The sequence below is a fragment of the Dromaius novaehollandiae genome, chromosome 33 (assembly GCF_036370855.1).
Source record: "Dromaius novaehollandiae isolate bDroNov1 chromosome 33, bDroNov1.hap1, whole genome shotgun sequence".
NCBI lineage: Eukaryota > Metazoa > Chordata > Aves > Casuariiformes > Dromaiidae > Dromaius > Dromaius novaehollandiae.
In genome coordinates, this window is record NC_088127.1 from 1224783 (window position 1) to 1240001 (window position 15219).

Below are 15219 nucleotides of genomic sequence, written 5' to 3' on the forward strand. Positions count from 1 at the left end.
AAAATGCAGTCGCACCATAGCTTCCACAGGATATAAAATCCCCATTCGCTGCCCTAACCAGATTAAGTAAAAAAAGATTCACTCGCTTGTGAGGCAGGTAATATAAATTAAACTCCAGATATAAAACAAGGATGCAGCGTTATCAATTCCAAAGCTTCAGACTCTCCGAGCAGCGAGTCTGGGGAAAAACGCACGCACTCCCAGCCCGAATCCGCGCTCTCCAAACTGTCAAGCTACATTGGAGCAGGTAAATGTTTACAACCAGCTGCCACCTGGGAAACCAAATCCATTTCTAGATTTCATGCTCTGACACATATTGCAGCTGTGAGAGCAAAGAGGCACCGTAAGTGGGAACTGAAGGAACGGAATACAAAATCGTTCTCCAGTGCACCAAGGAGGAGTGCTCGGGGCTTTAAATACCATCCTGGGCTGGCGCAGGAGGCTCTCAGATGTGATGTATTAGACGCGCTCTCACAAAAGGAGCGGCCCTCGGTTCCTTCTTTCCTTTTACTTTGCAGAGCTCGATTCTGGAGAAATCTTAGGCTCCCTGCTTTGGAGGAAAGAAACCACGAGGCTGATGCTCGCCTTTTATGGTCAAAGCACCGAGCGAAAGGTGAAATGCTTATATTTTACACCTTCCTCTGGAACAGGTATCCCTGCTTCTTAAAGGCTGGGTAATATTACAACAACTCTAGTTAAGAGCCAGTATTAGTATCTTCCTTAGTATTTCCTCCTTGTTTATATCTCCAATGGAAATACTGTGACACAAATTAAGGACATTTCTCACAAATTAAGAAGATTTTAAGAGGTGACTGGAGATGCTCTTTGGCTATCGAGAGCATCCAGAACAATCACAATTAATTACACTCCTTTTAGCAGCCAAAGCTCAGGATGAAATTTGGTGTGCGTAGGGTAGCAAGTTTCTCGCCTCAGCACAGCCCTCCTTCTGCATCTTCTATCAGTCGGGACACGGGGCTGGATGAAATTTCATTCTCATTTGCTCTAGCAACCTGTGGTTGCCTGCGTGTGTGTTTATAATTTACCTATGTGATATTTTGTAAATGCACAGGAGAAAAGTCAAGTGCATTCTCTCAAATACGAGGTGATGGGGAAAAAAGTGTCTTACAGACTAAACGAACCCTTGCATTAATATCTGCTCATGAGAAAGGAGAATTCATGCACTACAACGTTTTCACTCAAAAGGGGACAGTATCTGCCAGAACGCAGAATGAAAGCATGTCCAACCCCTCCGCTTTCCACTGATCCTGCTAGGAAGCCCCCAGGTCTGTCCGGCTCCATAACAGTTCCAAGAGAACAGATCTAATAATTTTAAGGAACTGTAGAAAATAACAAGGGAAGCTGCCTCCAAATTTTGTGCCAGATACTTCCTGCTTAAAGACCCAGACTTGAGAAAAACTACAGCGATTCTCAAAATGAAAAGCAACGTGTTCAGTCGCAGCCATCAGCGGGGGCAAATTTACCAGCAGTACTGATAAGTCCCCGAGACAGCCAGGGCCACCCAACGTGACTGCCCTACATTCACGCAATTTGTATGTCAGCTAGGCAGGAAACGTTCTCGCATGCGATTCTGCAGAACGGAAGTGATGGGTAAACCAGGCACTTTGCTCCCTGCAGATTCTCTTTCTGCACCAGCCTTAATCTATTAAAACATCTATTCAGTGTTTTTAAAAAGCTGTACGCCCATTTCTGTTCCACGGGTGCCTTTTTCATGAGCGATCCTGCTTGTGGAACAGTATCAAAGAACGCAGACATGTTGCTTAGCTTTTAAAAAGCATTAAGGCTCTTCAGGCTTAGAATTCCCCAACTTAAAAGAAAGGCGATGTTAAATAATCATGTCACTGAGGACTATTTCTTGAATCCTTCGATCGCTACCTCCCTTAACCTTAGAGTGGGAACAGTAGGAGTATTTTAAGTCTGGAATCCAGTTGAATACTTCAGGGTTTACACATCCGCCTAGAAAGTCAAGTCACTGGAATAGAAACATTGTGTTTTACTGGTTGCATCCATTTCCACTAATTTTTGCAGTTACATGATGGCACAATGCTTGCAGATGCGTATTTCTGCCAGCTACAGTTCTGCCAGTAACAGTTACTATGAAACTTGTTTCTTTTACAGTTTCAGTTTCATATTTTCACAGTTAAGTGACTTTGGTTGAGCAGCAAGAGAGCAAGCCTGCTCACAGAAAGCCAGAGAGTTACAATCTCTATGAGTTTGTCTTAAGACAGAAGCCAGGTATTTGTATCCAAGCTAATTTCTTTGTATCCAAGCTAATTTCTTTGTATCCAAGCTAATTTCTTTGTATTCACATGTCCTTCCAGCCCTTCAGAACCCTTTTCCCCCCACTCCCATAAGAAAAAAACCAAAACCCTAAAAGCTGTCTCCTTCTCCTCTCTCCAGAGCGGATGAATGAGGACTATTTAACGATTTATTCTGACGAGAACAGAAGGACACTACCCACTTACCTACGGCGGACTGAGCCCTATTCAAGCGGGAGCCGCGTGGCTTGCAGCTGCCGACCTACAAAGCTGCAACTCACAAACGGCAAAGATTTATTTAGGGGTGTATTTTTACTGTCACAGGTTATGTATTACATCCTCTAGCTGTTAATAGATAACACGATATTCCAGCTGCACAAACTAGGGTTTCAAACACTTTCAAGGACAAACTACTGTTTTGAGAACAAAACTAAAATAAATACTGTACTTCAAGGAACATTACAGAATTCCGAAGTACTCTCTCATTACAAATTGAGCGTGCTTGCTGGCAAAAACTGCAGGTCTGTCCTGCTCAGAGCCACCCAGCCGGTGTCCCTGAAGAACCAGGACTGGGCCAGCACAAACGTTATCTGTCCATTGTGGTAACGTGGATTTTATACTTATTTCTAATGGCTGAAATTAAGAGATATTTGACTTCTTAACGTCACCTACGTGGACATTTCTGATCAGGGCCACAAAACGTAGCTTAGGCAGTGTGAAGTATTCCTTGTGGAACAGAGACGGGGAATAAGGCACCTGGCGATCTGGAACGTACCTATGGACATTGAGGTCTCCAATATCTCACAGCACAGTGACAGCGTGGCGACGAGGGGCAGTTGAGGTCTCAGGATTACAAGTTTTTAACGTAGCGCTGCAGAGAGAAAAATGACAATTAGTAAACAACTTTATTTATTCAACCCATATTTCTACTGCGCGGTGGCCAAAACGACGGGGGCATCCCGCTCGAGGTCCCGTGGCGGGGAACGGAGCATTTCGCTGACCCTCCGAAGGGTCGGATGCACAGGCGCATGAGCACGTAGTAACGACACGTGCGCTCGTCAGCCCATTAAAGACACGAACAAATTCCGACGGGTAACGACCAACGCGACGGCGTTCTGGAAATTCACTCATGGGCAGGTTAACTCCTTGCACAAAGGTGCTGGAGCCGGGAACGCAGCTCCTCCCTCGTCTGCCTGTCCCGCTTCTCGTCTCGGATTATAAACCCGCTGGGGAAGAGACCGTCCTTTTGGTCCATGTTCGCTCGGCGTCTCACGCGACGGGGTTCAGAGCTGAGCTCCTTGGGACCCCCATGCTAGAAATAACGTCACAAATTGGAGGAAGCCACGCAAAACACCGCGATCGCTCTCCCTTCCCCGCTCCCAGCTGCAAACGCCGTTTGGTTCTCAAGCCACGTTAACCGGTTAAGACGAAGCCGCCGCGGACACGTGCGGCGAGGCCGCGGGCTGCCCCTTGGGTACGAGCGCGCGAGGGCTGCCTTGGAGCGGGGCAAGCGTCCCCCACTGCGGCCCCCCCGAGCCTCCCCGCGCCGCTGCGGCCCGGGCGACGGGGAAGCGCAAGTGGGGAGGCTCCTCCTTTATCCGCGCGACTGCAAAACCAAAACGTCCCAATTAAATCGTGCGTGTGCACTCGCCTCCCTCCCCTTCCCCGCTCCCGGGAGACGCGAGGGGGTTTGAGACGGAGAAGGACGGGAGCACGTCCTGCGTCCGCACAGGCGCAGCACCAGCCCGATCTCAGCCCAGATGTCTGGCGCTACGGCACTGTAAATACCCAATATTCGCCGCCTGTGTAGGAATTAAAATTAATAACCTTTGCGTTTGTTAAGGCAACAAATTTCACACACTTCTGCGCTTCCAGAATGCATCTGATTTGTTTTCACAACCGTAATTTGATTTAAAAAATAGATCAGAGGCTGGGAATTGTTATTAAGCCCTTGATTACAGACGAAAAAAAGCTTTCCTTAATTAATTTTTAGTCATTTGTCATGGGTGGGTTTGCTTATTTTTCCTATTTACGGGGCTTTTCAGCGCTTTTTCGTAAAGTGTAACGCCAGAATAGGCTACTGCGATCATCTAGTCGGAAAGAAAACGTGCTTCCTTGAAAACACAATCTCTTTATTTTGTTAAACCAAACCCAGTGCTTGCAATCGGCAGTTACCCACTAAAGCATCTGTTTTCTTGTATAGAGGGAAAAGGTTAACAGAATTTTTATCAGAAAACACGGGAAGGTTTTAAACCCTTGAGAATGATTTAAATTCGTTAAAATACAAGAATAAAGAGACGTTTTCCTCTTTGCAGTATCAGCACTGCCTTCCGTGCACGATGGGATTCCCAAAGATACCCACAGGCTCTGGCTGCGTTACTTCCCCACGCCGTGAAAATCCTACCTGTAAACGCTAAAATAGGCCACGGAGGTCCCATTTGGGATGAGCTTTTCTAAACTCTCGGCGTTGCAATGCGCACATTCGACAACACTGAAAGCTCAACCTGCGTAGAAAGGTAATCAAATGCGCCACAGACACTTAAAAGCCACTCATTTCTTGGAGGATCTTAATGCAACTCATGAATTTTAAAAAACAGCTGCGCAAATCCTTTAATTATATCCCCACTTCTGCTTCTCTTTAGATTCTGATCTCCGAAGGAGGAAAATAGAAATTATTTTAACGCAGAAAATTAGCAGATTCGCTCAGCTAACTTGCCCATCTTCTTTCACGTTTCAATGGCAGGCGGCTCGGCGGAGCCCGCTCCGATCCGAGCGCCCGCACCGCTTCCTCGCCGCCGCGCCGAGAAGCCAAAGCAAACTCCAGGCGCGCTCGGCGCCCGCCAATCAGGAAAAAGAGAAAACCGGCCAAAAACTCCTAGCCCGGGCGAAACCCCTGTCACTTCTGCACATCCCTGAGGAAAGCACGCTCAAAATCACGTCGGCCTGGAGCACGAAAACGCTACGCTCAGTCTCAGGAGGTTTAAACGCTTTGGACCAGAACAATGCAGACGTTTATGATGGTTTTTTTCAAAATCGGGATCGGGAACATGTTTATGGTAAGAATTACCTAGGCTGGGTATTGTCTGAAACTCAAAGGCCTCAAACGTTTGAGCGCGTGAAGCTTTCAAGCGTATCAAAAATCGGCTGTGCCTGAAAAACGGGATGTTTGTGTTCAAAGGCGCCTCGGTTTGCGAGGGGGCACCAGAAACACCCCCACGACCCCCCCATGGCTCCGTCGCCGAGACGCCGGGGAGGAAGACGCCGGCTCGAAACAAAAGACGCCGTCGTCGAAGGCCACGCACCCGGCAGCGGGGCGACGAGCCCCCCCCAAAGCGGCAGATGGAGGAGCAGGGCCGAGCGCCCGGCCCCGGCTGCTCGGCGGAGCTGCAGCCGCGCTCGGAGACCCCCCGGCCTCGGGCAGGGGCTTCGGGGGGGCTTTGCGCCAGCAGGACGAGGCGGCTGCTCCCGAGCGCTGCAGAAACCCCTCCGTAACCCCCGGGGCAGACGGGGGCAGCTCCTTTTCGCCACTGCTCGGCCCCCCCTGCCCAGCGGCCTTTGTGTTCGCGGCGGGGACGTGGCCGGGGGACGCGATACCCCCCCACGCCGCAGCCCCAGGAAGGGGGCAGAGGCAGGGCTGGTTTTGGGGGCGGGAAGGGGCAGCCGGCCACCCGGGGACGGGCGGCAGCGGTGGCGGAGGGCCGCTGCTGGTCGGTATTTCGGGAGCGGGTCCCTCGGAGAGCGGGGGAAGCCGAAACCCGGGCGGCGGGAGGAGGAAGCGACGAGGGCAGCGAGAAGCCGGGAAGGGGCAGCAGGGCACGAGGAGCAACGGATCCCGGCCTGGGAAGCCGGGGGGGCAGGAGAAGGGCAGCGGGGGGGGGAGCAGGGGGACCCCGAAGGTCAGCGGGGGGGTGACACCATGGGGCGGAGGAGCAGCGTCCTCCAGAAGGACGAGCGCCGCAGCAGCGGGGAGAGGAGGAGGAGGAGGAGGAGGAGGAGGAGGACCAGGAGGGGGAAGCGCTCGGGGAGGGGGCAGAGACGCCCTGGGTGCGGGACGGGGCCAGGGATGGAGGAGCGGGGCGGGGGCAGCACTGCGGCGTTCCTGACCCCCCCGTTGCCCCACCTGCCAGGAGCGCGGGGGAGGGAGGGGGGAGTAGGGGCAGAGCCCACCCGCGCTGGCCCTGCTGCGGGCACCGTGCTGGGGGGGGATGCAAGAGCTGGGGGGGCTGCAGGAAGGAGGCTGAAAGGGGGGGAGCTGAGGGAGGGCTGCAAGAGGGGGGAGCCTGAGGGGGGGGCTGGGGAGGACAAGGGGGGGCTGAAAAGGGGGGGTGATGGAGGAGCTGAAAAGGGGGGCACTGGGGGAAAGGCTGCGGTGGAAGGAAGCCGAGGTGGGCTACAGAGGGGGAGGATGGGGGGGGGCTGAAGGGGGGTCAGTGAAAAGCGGGGAGATGCAGAGGGGTGATGAAAAGGAGGGAATGTGGGGGGGTGATGAAAACGGGGGGTGAAAAGGGGGAGATGCAGGGGACAATGAAAAGGGGGGGCAAAGAAAAGGGAGATGCAGGGGGGCAATGAAAAGGGGGGGGTGATGAAAAGGGGGGGTGCGGGGGGGGCAATGAAAAGGGAGGGAATCAAATAGGGGGAGGTGGGGGGGGCAATCAGACAGGGGGGGATGTTGGGGGGGCAAACAAACGGGAGGGGGCAATCAAACGTGGGGGGGATGCCGGGGGGGGGCAATCAGACAGGGGGGATGTTGGGGGGGCAAACAAACGGGAGGGGGCAATCAAATGCGGGGGGGATGCCGCGGGGGGGGGCAGCAGCTGCCGGGGGGGGCAATCAGACGGCGGGGGATGCCGAGGGGGGCAATCAAAGGGGGGGGATGGCGGGGGGGGGATGAAAGATGGATGCCGGGGGGGGGGGGGAGGGGCTCAGAGCGGGGGAGCAGCGGAAAGGGCGCCCCAGGGCGGAAGGGCGCGGGACTGCAAAGGCCCCGGGAAGGGGGGGACGACCGAGCCGCACGGGGGGCCGGAGCCCGGGGGGGCGGGGGGGGAGGAGGAAGGGATGGGGGCGCCGCGGCCGCCCCCGGCCCCGAACAATGGGCAGCAGCGCGACGCCGAGCTCGCGTGACCCTCCGGGGCCGCCGTAGCGCCCCCCCCCATCCCCAGCGCCTCCCCCCGCCGGTCCCATTCAACGAGGCACCGGCCCGGGCGCCGTGACAGGCCCCCGGCCGCCCTTACCGCGCTCGTCGCCGGAGCGGCCGCTGGCGGGGTCCATCCCCGGCGGGGCGCGGCGCGGGGGCGGGCGAGCCCGCGGCGCGGCGCGGGGGGAACAAAGGAGCCGCCGCTGCCGTGTGTGAGGCAGAGGGAGCCGCGCGCCGCCCCCTCCTCCCCCCGCCGCCCGCGCGCCCCCGCGCGAGGCAGCCAGCGCGCGTGCGCGGCTCCGCTCCGCTCCCCCCGCCCCTCCCCGGCGCGCGCGCACGCCCCCGCCCGGCCAATAGGGCGCCGCGCCCTCCGCGAGCGCGGCCAATGAGGGCGGCGGAGAGGGGGCGCGTGCTGCCCTCCGCCCCCCCCCTCCCTGCGGCAGCCAATGGGAGCGCGCGGAACCCGCCTCTCCTCCCCGGCAGAGCGTCTCCTATTGGTGGAGAGGGCAACCAAGCACGCTCTCCATCCAATGGGATGAGGCGGGGCCCAGCCGGCGGGGGGGAAGGCCCGCCCACCAGCTCTCCGCGCGACAGCCAATGGGAGACTCCCACAGGCTTTTCACCCCCACCCCCCCCCCGCTTCCCTATCACGCGCGGCCTCGCGCGCTGCGGCCAATCGGCGCTGCGCAACCTGCCCTGGCGCTGGCTCCATCCCCGCCGCAGCCAATGGGGTGGCGGGAGGAGAGCCGGGGGCGGGGCCCCGGGGGGGTGGGGGGAAGCCGGCGGGGGGGGCGGGGAGCGGGGCGCGTGCCGCGTGCCGGCCGCTCGGCGCTGACGGCGCCAACGGCTCCCCCCTCCCCCGCCCGGCTCCGGCTCCGCGCATGCGCACTGGCCGCGCCACTGCGGCGAAGGGGAGGGGTGGGGGGGCTGCGAGGGAGGTGGGGGTCCATGAGGGACGGGGGGGGTCTGAGGTGGGGGGGGTCCGTGAGGGACAGGGGTCCATGAGGGAAAGGGGTCCATGAGGGACGGGGGGGTCTGAGGTGGGGGGGTCCGTGAGGGACAGGGGTCCATGAGGGAAAGGGGGGGGTCTGAGATGGGGGTCCATGAAGGACAGGGGTCCATGAGGGAAGAAGTCCATGGGGAAGGGGCTCTGAGGTGGGTGTCCGTGAGGGGGCAGGGGCTGGGGGGAGGGATCTGCGAGGGAAGGGGGGATCTGTGAGGGAAGGGGGGGGCTGAGGTGGGGGTGGTCCGTGAGGGGAAGGGGCTGGGAGCAGGGGGCTGTGTGGGGAGAAGAGGGGTTTGGAGCAGGGGCCGTGTGCGGAGACGTGTGTGAACCAAGCCTGGCCCTCGCAGGATGTGCTGCAGGACGGGGTCTCCCGCGGGATGTGGTCTCCCGTGGGATGGGGTCTCCCGTGGGATGGGGTCTCCTGCAGGACGGGGTCTCCTCCGGGATGGGGTCTCCCGCGGGATGGGGTCTTGGAGGAGGAGGAACAGCAGGAGCCCCGTTGCTGGGGCCGGATCTGGCCTGGCCGTGCCGGCCGCCCCAGGACAAGGGTGGTCGTGTGGCTCAGTGAAGCTCTGCCGTCTCTTCCAGGCGGCTCCAAGCGCTCGCTGGACATACGCTAATTAAGCGGTGCCGCTCCTCTGTGAGGCAGCTAAAGGACACAGGAGACCCTTCAGCCCGCATCGGGGGGACAACACCCGTTTCGGCAGCACAGAAAAATGCTGCAAAGGACAGAAACCGAGTCCTGGCAGCTGAAATCAAGCAAATCAGGGAGGTACAACGGGCCAGGACAGGGCCCTTCGCCCAGAAGCACTTGTGTTTCGTAGCTAGTTTCTGACTTTAATGTTTTATCTGCAAAATCGTAACTGAAGGCTCTTCGTGCCGCGCTGGGGCACCGAGCGGGAGCGAACGCTGCATGGGGTTTCGAGCCGAGCGCCGCGCGGCCTTGCTTCGGGGTGGACGTCCTCCAAATCCCAGCTCCAAGTAAGTGGAAAACTCCAAGCCTGCCTTTTCGAGGCGTCAGATACATAATCCTGTATTTTTGGGAAGTGTCGCTGCTTGTCCAGGTGTGCGCCAGCTGACCAGCAGCGCGAGGGGAAGTGACCCCATCCCTCCCCCTAACATCGGAGCTCTTCCGAAGCCGGAGCGTCATGCCGAGAGCCTTGCTGGGATGGATTTTCGGATGCAGAGATCGCTGCCGGCTCATTGGGGTCCGCGGCTTCGCAGCCCCATCTGCTCGCGCTGCGCTAGCAGGGGGCAGCGGCCAGGGACCCAGGGGACGGCGAGGAGGCGGGAGGGATTTGCGGCCATGAGCGCGGCCAAACCTGCTTCCCGGAGGCGCAGAAGGTGCTTTCATCCTGCCATTCCTTCCTTTCTTTCTAAAGGTGATCGCGATGAGGACGACCGACAGGAGCGGAGCGAGAGGATGAGCACAGGAGCACCAGGAACAGGCGGAGAGAGAAAGCACAGAGAGCTGGAAGGAAACTCACTTTTCAGGAGAAAACAGCTGAAAGGCGTACGTGTGACTCACTCGAGGAGGGCTGTTTGTTTTGGGACACGTCCCTCCAGCTGCTTCTCTTTCTCGGGCGTTTCTGTGTGCACTGATGTTTCTGTGTACTACAAAATAAAGCGTCTGCAAATACGAGGCGATGCTAGTTGCTTTTTTGGTGCCAGCTAGTTTAAAAGTTTGTTTTACAGCCCAGTCTGACAGAAGCGCATAATCCCAGTCAGCCCGGCCAGCACAAATGTGAGGTCGTGTTTTGCAGCTATTTGGGTAGTTGAGTTACTCGGGTCGTTCCCCCCCCCGGGTCATTCCCCGAAAAGCCCCGACACTAGACTCCAGCTCAGCGCCCGTGTCGTTAATTGAACGTTGCCGAGACCCGTGCTCAGAACGCCTTACGAGCCTCCCTCGGCGCCCCAAAAATTAATCCTCACTGCAGCGAGGGAGACTATCGATTTCTGCTGTCTCACAACAAAAACCGCTCTCCTTTCTGATCTCACAAAGAGAACGTAGGTGCTTGCTCGAGATTTAAAGAAAAAGGTGGTGGTGGGGAATCTGTAAATCCTGCCCTTATTAAATGAGTGTGAATTAAGCAGAGCTGCCAACTTCGATGGGGAAGATGTGTGTCTCCTCCGCTGTCTCGAAGCCTGTTGGTCGCCAAAGAGCTGCTGCCGGCGCAGAATTTACGTGGAGCGACAGCAGCCGACCGGGTTTATCGCCGATCGATTTTTTCCCCTCTTCCTCCTCCGTCTTTCGCGGCTGCCGCATCGGTTGAATGCTGATAGCTCGCAGCGAGGAGGACGGATGGCCGGCGCGTCGGCGGCCGCAGCCTCCATTTCGCAGATGGGCAAGCGGAGGCAAAACCCTGCTAATCCCCAAAACGCGCGTTTCCGTGCAAGCGCATCCCCGGAGGAAATGTGACCCCAAACCGCGGCACCAAACCGGCGAGGCGCCGGCGGCCACAGGTCGGTGCCGGGCGAGGGAAGCAAACGCCGATTTCTGTGCCGCGGATAACCGACCACGGGACGTTATCAAGGCCAGACGTTCGGCGCGTTTCCCCACGGGAACTAAGCTCACGCAAGAGAAGGGCATCGGCCCAGCTTTGCCTGAGCCGCGCCTTGCTCACGGCGTATTAAATTACTTAAAGCGGAGCTATAACACTTAATCTCGGTGCAACGTGGGCCTTAACGCACCTTTAATTCTGCCGTTTTCATGCCAGGAATAACACGGACTCGGGGGAGCGTGCAGAAGAATTAACTGTTTGCAAGATGGGAAAAAGCTGCAAATGTTCATTATTATTATTATTATTATTATTGAGCAGCTGAATTGTGCTGGCTCTGACGGAGGAACGTGCTATAAAAACATCCCGTGACGCTGCGCCCAAAAGTAGCGCCGGAGCGGACACAGCTGCTGTGTCCGCGCGTCCGACGTCCCGGCCGCGTCGCGGGCGCTTCCCGACGCCAGACGGGCCAAGGCGACGCCGGGGCCGGCGATTTCCCGATGCGTTTTCTGCTTTTTAAGCCCAAAGCCCGTCCGAGCCCGGGGGCCGGGTGGGGAGAGCGACGTTCGTGCAAAAGCGTTTGCGAACGCAGGAGAAAAGCGCAGTCCTGCCGCGCGCCCGGGTGCCGTTCCTTAGGCAAATCACCCCAAATCCGGGGCCGGCTGTCGCCGCTTTAGGACACACTTGCCAGAACAGGGATTTTTTGGGAGGGAGTCGCTCGACGCGGGGGGCCGTCAGCACCATCCGGTGCGTGAACCGGGCCGGCGCCGACCCGAAGCGGCTTTAACGGGACCCGGCGCCGCAGAGCCCAGGAATCCCGTTCCCCTTCTCAGCCGGACAGAAAGCGAGGAAACGGGGTCGAAACGGGAGGAGCAGCCGCGTTCCCGTGAACCGTAAACGCTCCCGGCTTCTCGGGCTTGCGTTTTCCAAGCGTTCGGCCCCAAAAGAAGGGGGTTCCCAGGCAGCGAGGGGACGGCGGGGGGGCCCGGGGGAGGGAAACCACGGGAGCATCCCGGACTTCCCAGCCCCGCCGCAGGGAGGAAGCCAGCGAGACGAGCCTGGGAAAAGGCAGCGCGAGCACCAGGGCAGAGTTTGTGGGAAAAGCCGAGATCGGGCGTCCCAGCAGCCCGCGGCCGCAGCGGGGTCACGGCTGCCGGCGGGGGGGAAGCGGCGGGGTTTTCCCGTGTTTTCCAGCGCCAGCCGGGAAGAGCCACCGCCGCCGCCGGCCCCTCCCGGCGCGCGCTCCGGCTTCCAGCTTCGTTTCCTCAAAGGCTGGTAAGCGGCTGGGAGAGACGGCGAGAGGATCGAGCCAAGCAGCGAGCCGCGCGCCAAGCGCCGTAACTCCCTGGCACGAGCCCCCGCGCCGGCTATAATTAGCGTTTCCTGGCAATGCCGCTAATTAAGCCAGAGCCGCGTCCGCGCGACACGTTTCCATGGCTGGGGCCGACTCGCCGGCGGTTTCCCGGGACCTGGATTAATTCCCAGGACCGTGGCTCCTCCCGAATCCGAGCGCGGGATCGGCCGCGGGAACGGGATCGGCCGCGGGAACCTCCCCGGCGCGGGGCAGCCGGGGCCTCGGACCGAGGTGCCGCCGTGGAAACCTCACGTCCCCCCAAACCGCCCCGGTCCTGGCCGCCCCCATAAATTAATTCCTCCGCGCTCCTTTCCCCGGGATAACAGCAGACGCGATTACGGCTAATAGCGGTGGGAGCCGCCGTCTCCATGGCAACGTTAGACCCTGTTAAAATCACCTTCGTCTTCGCGGGGACGTCGCGCCGTCTCCGGGGACCGGTGCAGCACCGCGAAGACGGGGAGCAGCGACGCCGCGGGCAGAAACCCCCAACGGCGCCGGGTCCCTTCTCAAAAAACAAAATAACCCCAAAACAAAAGATTTCAAGCTGCAGATTCAGGTTTAGGGAGATGCAAAGGTTTGCGCCAAGGCTGGTGTGACGGAGCAGCTTTGCAAGGGCGGAGCAGCGCGGGGACACGGGGGGACATGGGGGGGGACACGGGGGGGGGACACGGGAGCACCCCTCGCCCCACAAGCCCTCCGCGGGCACCAGAAGTTCCCTGGGGAGACGAAGCTCCCGGGGTGGCGCTGCCCGTCTCGCCCCCGCGCCTCGAACCGCGGCCCATTTCCACGGATTTCGGAGCTCGGCGATGCTCTGCTCCGGCAAGCGGCACCAAAACAAGTGGCCGACGGTGGAGGGAAATGCTCGCTGGGGAGACGGTCCAGCGGGGATTTGCCCTGATATTTGACAGGAACAAACCCCGAAACCGGATACAAAACAACCCGGCAGCAGCCGCTGGTGACCCAGAAAGCGCACCGCCGCGCTCCGTGCTAGACACCGGCCATAAATAACCCATAAGGGGTTAATGTTGAATAACAGATGTCTGAATAAATGGTTAAGCGATAGTTAAGGGGGTGCAGGGAGCCCGGCAGGGTGTTGGAGCGACGCCGGGGCGCTGACGCTGAAGGAGAAGCAGAGCTGGCTGCCGAACCGGCCCCGCGTGGCTTTCCCCACCCCGGCACTCGCAGGTCCCTCCGGACGCGCCGGAGAGGCGGCCGCAGGCGGGGAGCGCGGCTCTGCGGGGCCGCGGCGGTCTCTCGGCTCGGCAGCACCCTCTGCCGCACCGTGCGGAGGCGGCAGGACGGCGGAGGCCGCGGAGCCCGAGCGCTTTCCGCTACGACCTGGAGACTCGGCGCAAAGAAAGCGGCGGCACAAGTCCAGGCAGCCGCTGCGTTTATTGAGCGGCGCCGAGGCCGCACCGCGACACCCGGACGCCGCGAAGCCGGCCCTGGCGGGCGGCCTCGGCTCGCGTCACCGTCCCGAGGCACCCGGCGATGGCGGCAGCTCCTTCTCCGCTCGCTCGATCTGCTCCTCCGTGAGGACGACGGGCTTGTACTTCTCCTCGAAGAGCCTCTCGTTGGCCTCGGAGTGGAGGTGGTGGTAGGAGACGGCGCGCAGGCGCTCGGGGAGGCGGCGGAACTCCTCCTCGTTGACGTCGCAGTCCCGCATCCTGGCGCGCAGAACCCACCAGCGTCCCCAGAAGCCCACGTCGAGCAGGTGGCCCGGGAGCTCGCGCCAGCGCGGCTGCAGGTAGCGGCACCGCGCCAGGTAGAGCGCGGCCTCGGCGTCGAACGGCGCCTCGTAGACCAGCGCGAAGAAGACGAGGTTGCGGTAGCGCAGCTGCCCGCGGTCCCGCAGCCGCAGCAGGCGCTGGACGTGCCCCTCGGAGACGCCGCTGCGGGTCCAGGGCGAGAGCAGCAGCAGGGAGCCGGCGGCCTCCAGCAGCGCCGCCTCGAAGGAGCCGGCGCCGGGCACGGCGGCACCGCAGGCGGCCGCGCCGGCCAGCAGGGCCAGGCAGCCGGCGGCCCGGCCGGGCCGGCGCCGAGCCCCCTGCGCCACTTCCCGCGCCGCCTCCGCGTAGTCCTGCAGCAGCCCCCGCCACCAGCGCCCTGCGCCGCCGCGCCGTCAGCCCACGGGGGCGGCTCCGGCTGCCCCCGGCCCCAGGGGTCCGGCCGCCCCCCGTCATCCCCCCCCCCGGCCCCCACGGACCCAGGGGTCCGGCTGCCCCCCGTCATCCCCCCCCGGGCTCCCCCGGCCCCAGGCGTCCGGCCACCCCCGTCATCCCCCCCCCGGGGACCCAGGGGCCCGTCATCCCCCCCCCGGGCCCCCACGGACTCAGGCGTCCAGAGACCCCCCTGCCTTCTCCTCCCCCATCCCCTTCAATGGACCCAGGAGTCCGGGGACCCCCCTTCCCTTCAGGGAACCGAGGTGTCCGGGGATGCCGCTGCCTTCTTCCCCCCCCCCCCCCGAGCCCCCGTGGTCCCAGGGGTCTGGCCGCCCCCTGTCATCCCCCCCCCCCAGGTCCCTGCGGACCCAGAAGTCCGGGCAGCCCCCCCCATCCCCTTCAATGGGCCCAGGTGTCCGGGGACCCCCCCATCCCCTTCAATGGGCCCAGGTGTCCGGGGCCCCCCCCAACCCCTTCAATGGACCCAGGTGTCCGGGCCCCCCCCTTCAATGGACCCAGGAGTCCGGGCCCCCCCGCGGACCCACGCTCCCCCCCCCCGGCCGCCCCGGCCGCCCTCACCGGCGCGGCTCTCCGCGATCCGCCCCCGGAGCCCGCTGCTGCCCCCGGGCGCCGCCGCCGCCGCCTCCCCCGGCGCCGCCATGGCCGCGGGAGACGCCGGAAGCGACTCCGGCCGGGCCGCACACGGGGACGGACCGGGCGGGACCATCGCGGTGGCAGCGGGGGGGGGTGGAACCACGAGGGCGGGGCGCGGGGGAGGCGGGGCCGGGG

The 15219-nt window shown here is 60.9% G+C and overlaps 3 protein-coding genes across 11 annotated transcripts in view; 1 reads left to right on the forward strand and 2 right to left on the reverse strand.

Moving 5' to 3' along the window:
* SMARCA4 (SWI/SNF related, matrix associated, actin dependent regulator of chromatin, subfamily a, member 4) overlaps positions 1 to 7707 on the reverse strand; it is a 35392-nt gene extending 27685 nt beyond the window's left edge. For all 9 annotated transcript variants that reach the window (XM_064499303.1, XM_064499302.1, XM_064499301.1 and 6 more), the window contains exons 1-2: positions 7508 to 7707; positions 3052 to 3147 (exon numbers count right to left, since the gene is read on the reverse strand). The gene's annotated coding sequence lies outside the window, so the exon portion shown is untranslated. The remainder of the gene's footprint in view (positions 1 to 3051; positions 3148 to 7507) is intronic.
* Positions 7708 to 8482: 775 nt separating this feature from the next.
* Positions 8483 to 10091, forward strand: LOC112994158 (uncharacterized). Its single transcript, XM_026118332.2, has 5 exons — positions 8483 to 8565; positions 9005 to 9188; positions 9286 to 9397; positions 9481 to 9624; positions 9799 to 10091. The coding sequence occupies exons 1-5, from the start codon at positions 8504 to 8506 to the stop codon at positions 10089 to 10091; spliced, it is 795 nt and encodes a 264-aa protein (XP_025974117.2). The 5' UTR covers positions 8483 to 8503.
* A 3550-nt stretch (positions 10092 to 13641) lies between these two features.
* TIMM29 (translocase of inner mitochondrial membrane 29) lies at positions 13642 to 15165 on the reverse strand. The gene is made up of 2 exons (XM_064499187.1): positions 15010 to 15165; positions 13642 to 14374 (listed from the first exon to the last, which is right to left on the reverse strand). The coding sequence occupies exons 1-2, from the start codon at positions 15155 to 15157 to the stop codon at positions 13737 to 13739; spliced, it is 786 nt and encodes a 261-aa protein (XP_064355257.1). The 5' UTR covers positions 15158 to 15165; the 3' UTR covers positions 13642 to 13736.
* Positions 15166 to 15219: the final 54 nt, after the last annotated feature.